General features: G+C 41.5%; 1 protein-coding gene across 3 annotated transcripts in view; it reads left to right on the top strand.

Annotated features, from left to right (window-relative positions):
* Nucleotides 1-632: 632 nt before the first annotated feature.
* Nucleotides 633-8,136, top strand: part of LOC135714629 (small subunit processome component 20 homolog) — a 136,914-nt gene continuing 129,410 nt past the window's right edge. Inside the window, exons 1-3 of one of the 3 annotated variants that reach the window (XM_065238013.1) lie at nucleotides 633-815; nucleotides 962-1,245; nucleotides 1,300-2,411. In XM_065238013.1, coding sequence (XP_065094085.1) covers nucleotides 771-815; nucleotides 962-1,245; nucleotides 1,300-2,411 — 1,441 coding nt within the window. In that variant the 5' untranslated portion in view covers nucleotides 633-770. The remainder of the gene's footprint in view (nucleotides 816-961; nucleotides 1,246-1,299; nucleotides 2,412-8,136) is intronic. The other 2 variants (XM_065238012.1, XM_065238011.1) reach the window with 2 other exon arrangements.

Genomic DNA, 8,136 nt, shown 5'->3' on the forward strand with positions numbered 1-8,136 from the left:
AATAGAATTTCAACTAGAATAGGGTACGTTAATCGTTTGCTTGGGACCAATAGGCTACTAAAGTGGTGAGCCAATTTAAAATCGTTAGTTTCGTATTGATTGTTGGTACTACCATAGAGGTAACTCTAAGACCACTGGGTCCCAAAGAAAATCATTATAGATCAGTGCACGGTCCCTAACCTCACTTTTTGCTCCCTATCATTTTGCTTCTGAGTAAAAGAGATAGCAACGAATGGGAGCCAAAACAAACCACCCAAAACTGTCAAAACTTACGGGTGAGAGAAGAGTGCGGCAAATCTTCGTGAACTGATCAATTATTTTTGGCTCACTCAGTACCAGAACAACGGTCCCAACGGGTCCCAAGCAGTCCCAAGCTATTTCACTCACCCCTGCATGTTCTGCATGAATCCACACACCCCTGATGTTATCTGTCAAACTTTCATAGCGAATCAAAACAAACATAGTGTAGTAATAGAATTTCAACTAGAATTGAATGATAGTCATGAGAAAGTCGAATCTCTCGTTCCGTTTCTGACAACAACAAAAAGTGAGAGTGGGAGGCAAAACTCAAAATTACCCAAAATTAAGTAAAAAGAACTTAAATTAAGGGAATTTTTTTTTCTCTGTTTATGATCGATTCACCCGGTGAGTAAGCTGAAGTAAGCGTGTAGCTCTGGGTAGCTCTCATTGGCGGTGCATTTGCGCATCAAGTTGATCTGAATATTGTGAACCGTGATAGTAAGAATTATCGGTTAAATCTTTACTTAAACATGAAGAATCGACCGTTGAAACATAAAGCAAAGAACGCTTTTCAGGTACGTTATGTTTTTACATCATTTACATATTCATTATTAGCTAGACAATGGTCTTTCTGATTTAATGGTAAGGCGCAACATGTTTCCATTAGACCACTGACATCGTGTAACTTTTAGGTTAATTTAGTTTGTCTTATTTTCCCCAGTTCAAATCATTCCACGAGCGCATATCTGAAGTGGACGTCCGCCAGTCGGTGCTATACTACGTTAAACACGAAAATGAGGAATTAGAGGAGCATCAGTCGTATTTCCACCAGACCATTCAGAAATGGAGTGTACTTAACTTGTCTGATGAATATCAGAGATTCCACGCTCCGGTACGGGGAATTGTTACACTTTCTCAGTTGCTGCATAAGAAAGACTTTGTAATAGAACGTCTGCTGACAAGTTTAGACAGTGCCACCGAGCTGTCTCTACAAGCTCTTTTGGAGTAAGTGGAGATGTATATATTTTTTTCAGCGCAACTAACTTTTTTTTTTCTCAGGTTTGTAGTTATACTCGCTAGAGATTTACGGGAGGATTTCTATCGATTTTTTGAGCGAATATTCGATAAATTGATTTGTTTATTGAGCACTCAAAATCCACAACAATTAGAATGGACTCTGTTATGTCTAGCATCCCTGTTTAAAATTATGCGCGGTTATCTAAGGGAAAGGCTTGATTTCATTTTCGGCCGCATCGTTACACTACTTTGTGATGAAAACCAGCTTCATATTACGAATTTTGCGACCGAATGTTTTGGTTTTCTAGCCCGAGATACAAAAAAGAAACGAGAATTGGTACATATGATAACAAGCGCTGTGAAACACGATCCCACTTTGTCTACAGGATGTGGTCGGTTGTTATTTGAAATAATGCGTGGCGTAAACCAACAGTTCCATAGCTGTGCTAGTGACTTCTGGAATTTGCTTCTGCTAGAAATGCTGAATGAGCCTGCAAGCGATATAACTGGTTTCGATCCGGAAGTGTTGTTCGACATTCTTGTGCAGACTGTTTCCGATATGCTACAATGCATTGCCAGTACGAACTTAGTACCATTTTGGAGCTCTGTGTATCAGGCTGCGGAGTCATGTGTAGCAAATGAAAACATGGTAAAAAACGAGCAAACATTAGACTACATCCTTCATTTGATTGGCATCGCTGTGGAGCACCAACATGGAAAATGCGTCAACAACTGTGCTCAGATGATTAGTCTTTTGGTGAAAATTGTCACTCGTACCAAATCTGAAAGGGTTCTTGCCAATGTAACGAAAATTGCTACTATAATTATGCTGTCGAGGAATTTGAATATAACTCAACTGGACGCAAGTCGCCTTTGCAAAAATGTAATGACAATTGGACCTCGCTCAAGGATAGTTTTTGAAGACTTCGTGCTCGGTATGGTAGAATATGCCATGTTTGAAAATATCATACTGCCGGATTATTTGAAATATTTTGAAAAAAAAATTGACACAGAAAGTCTGAATCTGCTAACGCGAATTGTGACAAAAAAGTCTCCACGCTGCAGACACGGCATCAAACTGAACTGTTGGAAGCAGTTTCCTATTAAAATAAAAACGGATCATGCAAAGCGAATGTATTCAGATTTGTTAAGAGGTAAGTTTTAATTTTTATGTATTGTTTTAAGTTGCTACACCTAAATTAATCATAAACGACCTTCAATCTTCTTACCCAGTGACTGAGTAAGATTGAACGGCAGTTTATTGTCGAGAAGTTTTAGTATAATATATATCGACAGTGAGCATGCATAAGGGCCTATACGCGATGATCGATTCTCTTCGTCGATTTTCTCTTTTGTTAATAACTCGCTAGATTTAACGTTTCTCGGTGCGTTTGCTGTTGCTTTTGATAGCCAATACAACCTGTTACTACTCTGCATTGAACAAATTCTAGAAAATTGTTTCGCTTAGCAGTAGCAATGCAAAGAGAAAATCGATGAAGAGAATCGATCATCGCGTATTCGCCCTTATGAATGCTCACTGTCGATATTTTGATAATTCGACAATGAGCATGCATAAGGGCGTATACGCGATGATCGATTCTCTTCATCGTTTTTCTCTTTGCATTGCTCCAGCTAAGCGAAACAATTTTTTAGAATTTGTTCAATGCAGAGTTGTAAGAGGTTATACTGGCTATCAAAAGCAACAACAAACGTACCGATAAACGTTAAATCTAGCGAGTTAATAACAAAAGAGAAAATCGATGAAGAGAATCGATCATCGCTTGTACGCCCTTATGAATGCTCACTGTCGAATTGTTTATGTTTTGAGAGTTGGTGCACAGGTAGATTGAGGTTAAGGAAACGGCACTGATTAACACACTACACGGTAAGAAAAAAGTACCCAACGGCCAGTTCACTTTTACCTACTTTTGACTAGTTCGTCTCCTTTTCTCCTACTAATGCTGTCAAAAACGGACGAGCAAAACCACCCAACAGGGGTAGTAAAGTGTGGGAACCCAACGTTGAGTATATTCATATTTACCTACCGTTGGGAACAACTAACTTACTTTTGGTTAAAAATCCAGTGGAAAATTCCATACGAACTGCACACAAGTAAATGAAAATTACTTTGACCCGCTTTACCTACTTTTGGGTTCCTGCACTATAGTGCCGAGATGAGTGAAAAGAACTTAATTTTGGGTACTTTTTTTTCTAACCGTGTAGACTGACTGATCCATAATTGTGGGGTCAGTGTATATTAAAATCTTATACAATGGTTCCAAAACATCAGAAAAAATGTTATTTTTTTCCAAAATATTGTGTTTTGAACATAATGTCTAGGCGCGCTTCTTTGGACTGGACGGGCTACTTTTAATACTGTTAAATAAAATGAAACATTTTAAAGGATCGATTTAATGTTTATCCACAACTTGTTACTGGTACTGCAGGGAAAATAGCGAGGCGAGAGTACAGTCCATTCTAAGGAGTGAATGAGTTCAGTTCGCTTAATAAAAACCTAGGGGTGCGACACATCTGAATCTAAAGTTTAGATGGTCGAAAAATCTCACGCTAACAAATCAATCTACGAAAAATCTTTTTTCATCGCTTGCATCTAAATTCATCTACTCGCATCGCTCTCCACCTTTATGCAGGAAATCTTAAAAATCTACATCAATCTTATTTCTACCTACTAAGCGTGCTCACAACAGCGAAGCGTTTTTTTTCCTGCATCATAGATAGAGTCGCCCCCCTCGATAAAAACTAAGAATTGTTCAAAGCAAAATCGTGTGTTGTGATTTAGTGATTAATTTCCCTGCATCAAGCTATCAAACTAAACATTTGGTCCAATCGAACCGGATGAGCGAACATTTTAGTCCGCCAAACGTAGTGCTTACGGAAATTTAGTTGCTGTCGTGTGCCGTGTGCCAAAGTTCGGTCCGGGGTCGAAGGTCAGAAAACGTTATGTCCGTGGCATAGTACGGGTTCTGGTAGTGTTTGCACCGTGTGCAAAAGTGCAATTAGTGAGGCCCAAGATTGAGCTTTGAAACAGAACGCACCGTGTGCGTAGTGTGGCCCGTGACCGAAAAGTGAAATTGATTGCGTTCGTGGCGTAATCAAACATTGCAAACTAGAACACCTCGTGTGCGTAGTGTGGTCCGTGGCCAGAATATCGAAAATGATTATGTCCGTGGCAAAATCATTCTAAAATCAAGCATACCGTGTGCGTAGTGTAGTCCGTGAATGACGTAGTGATTATGCTTGTAGATGTGGATGCTGGACATTTAAACGCACCGTTTGCGTAGTGAGGCTGGAAGTCGATAAAACGAACGTTACAATTTGTGATGCACCGTGTGCATATATTGTAACTCAAGGTCAAAGTGAACTAGTAGACGTGCCCGTGGTACATCACTAGTTGAACGATTCCGAAGAAGTGTGGACATGAGTGACTGTGAAACACCACTAGGAGTGTTGCAACAATTAACAAGAAGAAACATTTTGGAAGCGCTAACAGGTTCACGTAGTGAACAAGAGAATACAATTCCGTCAATCAAGTGCTCGAGAAGAAGAAAGCAATGGAATCCAACTTAAAGGTGCTGATGGATCAGCGTGACCTGATCACGAGGATGAAGGAATCGTTGCGGCGGTGTGCGAACGAATTCGACAAAATACATGTCTAACGTTCTCTATAAGAAGCTCGACAACGATACGCAGGAGCAGTGGGAGCTAAAGCTGCCTTAGGTTGAAATTCCTAAATACGATAGATTTGTTGAATTTTTTCGTGAACGAGGACGCGTTCTACAGCGTTCGAATCGCTCACAGCAGCAACAGGCAATGGTACAGATTGATTGATTGATTGATTGATTGATTTCTTTATTATAGAGACTTTCAGCCGTTGGCTGGTTCGTCTCTGAAAAGATAGTGTGGGGTTTTTTGGGGATTGAGTACAGTGGCAGATTATGTGTTCCACTGAACAGTTGGTGCGGCAGAGCTCACAAAATTTCAGGAACGGGCCGCTCCCAGAAAAGTTATGCGAGACTCTGGTATGGTCTGTTCTTAGTCTTGCCAGGACAACCTGAGTTCGGTGGTCAGGGTCTTGCCATCTTCGTGTGTCAGCCTTCACTTTTCTAAGGAAAATGCTAGTTGATTGGGACCATGTATTTGACCAGTCCCAGATTTTGTTGGCAACCCATTTTTTCAGGTCCCCTGATGGAACCTCCTTGGTGAACAGTTGGGCTCATCTTCCAGAAGCCGCTAGATGATCCGCCTCCGTTATACCACGAATGCCGCAGTGGCCCGGAATCCATACAAATGTAGTGTTTCTGGGGGCATATCGCTGAATGGCTTGGATCCATGAGTGCTTAATAGAGTCTGAGTTGAGGGCTAAAACTACACTTGCGGAGTCCGTAAATACGGCAATCGGCTTGTTTGAGGGAGTGGTAGCAGCAATAAAAGCAGAGACCGATTCTGCCGAGAATATAGTGTACTGGTCTGGAAGTCGATGAAGTACGGACATTTGGGGGCCCGTGATGCCGATGCCAACCCCTTCACGGGAAACCGATCCATCGGAGTAACGGATAGTGTGGTTGCAGTATCTGGTTCTCTGGAGTTCCGCGACGGATCTCACAAGTGCCGTAGAGTTGGATCCTGCCTTGAACTTCTTCTTTATCTCCAAGTCGATAATGGGCCCGGGCAGGTTCCAATCTCTGGTTCCACACCAATGTATGCTAGACACCGGGGGGAGCTCCAGATTGGCGGTGGCTGAAAGGAGTTGTTTGGCCTTGGTAAGGAGGAAAACTCCTTCATCTGAGCCAGCTGTCCCCTCCTCGAAGCTAATTGATTGGTTACAGATGGTCTGAGTAACTAGAAGGTTGAATGGTAGTACTCCACTTTCCACGCAAGCTGCAATTGCAGGCGTGGATGGTAGTAGGCCGGATGAGATACGGATTGCTTGGTGGTATGTAGAGGCTAGTTTCGTAATAAGTTGTTCGCGAGCGAGACAGGTAACTTCGATTCCATAAAGGAGACGTGATTCTAAAATTGTTCTAGCAACTCGAATACGAATGGGCCGTCCCCGTCACCAGGCATGAAGACGCAGGAACAGCAAGTCGTAGAATGCTCAAGTGCAACGACATTGTGTGCACTAGACTGATGCAAAATTTGACTTTTTCGCTCCACAGTGCTTAAATGGTTTCAAATCGGGTCCTGATAAGCCTCCCAAAGTTACAACTCGTTTGGTTGGAAACAGACTTCGCACAAGCCATTTGAAGTTTACATGTAAATCACTATGGGAAATCTCAACTTTTTGTTCATTGCCTTCTAGTCTTTTTCCATATTTAGCTGCGAAACAGTTCGATAGCCATTCTTATAGAAATTTTTTTCAGCTACAACTTTGCTTAAAATCGTTTCTATGTAAAACGAGACAAGAAAAAATTATTAATTATTTAAGAGATTGGTAAACTTACGACATGATCAAGCCGCTGCTCTGTAGGCAACACTGTATTTTGCAGTGTGACATAGTAGCCATGATTTGTATGTCCTATTCAACGCCCCAGAAACACCAATGTTGCCTGCTGAGCAGTTGATTGAGCATGATCATAAGACATCAGCGCATTGAACCATTGATAACTTTCGATCCTTGCATTTAATTGCATCTTCAGCAAAGTTGTAGCTAGAAAAATTTCCTACAAGTACAGTTGAAAGCTTTAGAAGCAGAAAGATATGGTGAATTATTAGATAGACATGAACAAAAATCTTGGTTTTACCATAGTAATTCCCATACAAACTTCAAATGGTTTGTGCCATCTCAGTTTCTCACCAAATGGGTTCAAATTTTGAGAGGTTAGTCAGGATTCGATTTGGAATCGTTTAAGAATTGTGGAGTGAAAATTTCAAATTTTGCATCACTCTAGTGTGCACATATTGGCACAACAAAGCGACAGGTACTGTTGTCAACGGCAGAAGTTTTCGTGGTAGGAACAGGAGGTTCCACCGTTAAGTGTCGTGCGCTGTTAGATTCAGGATCCCACATTCACATACTCACAGAGAGGTTGGCAAGTAAGTTGATGTTGAAGATGGATCGCATCGATCTTCCTATCACTGGTCTCAACGACATTCAGACTCGAGTAAAGTACTTAGTTTCGACGAAAATTCTGTCACAAATCAGTTCTTTCACGACGAGTGAATAAGATTTCTTGGTCGTACCAAGGGTAACATCGAACGTGCCCGTCGTGGAGATCGATACTAAATGCTGGAAACTACTGTATGGCGTGCAGTTAGCGGATCCGTTGTTCTACGCTCCAGGAGAAATTGATATCATTATTGACAATGAAATATTTTTCGACTTGGTGAAGAAGGGACGCTTGAAGATCGAAAACAGTGCTGTAACCTTAGCTGAAACTGAATTCGGCTGGGTCGTCGGAGGTTCAGTGTAAACTAGGAGAGGTGCACCACGTGCACGTTTGTGTCTGTTCAGTAAACAAGAAGAGATCCTGAATGAAACTATGGTGAAGTTTTGGGAAATCGAGGACGTTCGTCTGGGTTCAACTTTGTCGGTGGCAGAAGCTGCAGTTGAGGAGCATTTCAAGGACACTCATGCTAGGGATGATCAAGGCCGCTATGTAGTGCGACTTCCGTTCAACGAGCTAAAAGGTCAACTTGGTGATTCTTTTGTTATGGCAAAGAAGCGTTATGATCGACTGATGATTTCCTTGTTAAGGAATCCTGAGAAACGTATACAGTATTTTGAGTTCATGATAGAGTACATAGCTCTCGGTCATATGAAACAAATAAAGGTCGTAAGTGAAGGCGGATACTTAATTCCGCATCACGCTATGTACAAGACCTCTAGTTCCACAACGAAAACTAGGGTAGTTTTCGACG

This window comes from Ochlerotatus camptorhynchus, unplaced genomic scaffold, assembly GCF_037179485.1.
Source record: "Ochlerotatus camptorhynchus isolate MF236.1 unplaced genomic scaffold, CSIRO-AGI_Acam_v1.1 ptg000682l, whole genome shotgun sequence".
NCBI lineage: Eukaryota > Metazoa > Arthropoda > Insecta > Diptera > Culicidae > Ochlerotatus > Ochlerotatus camptorhynchus.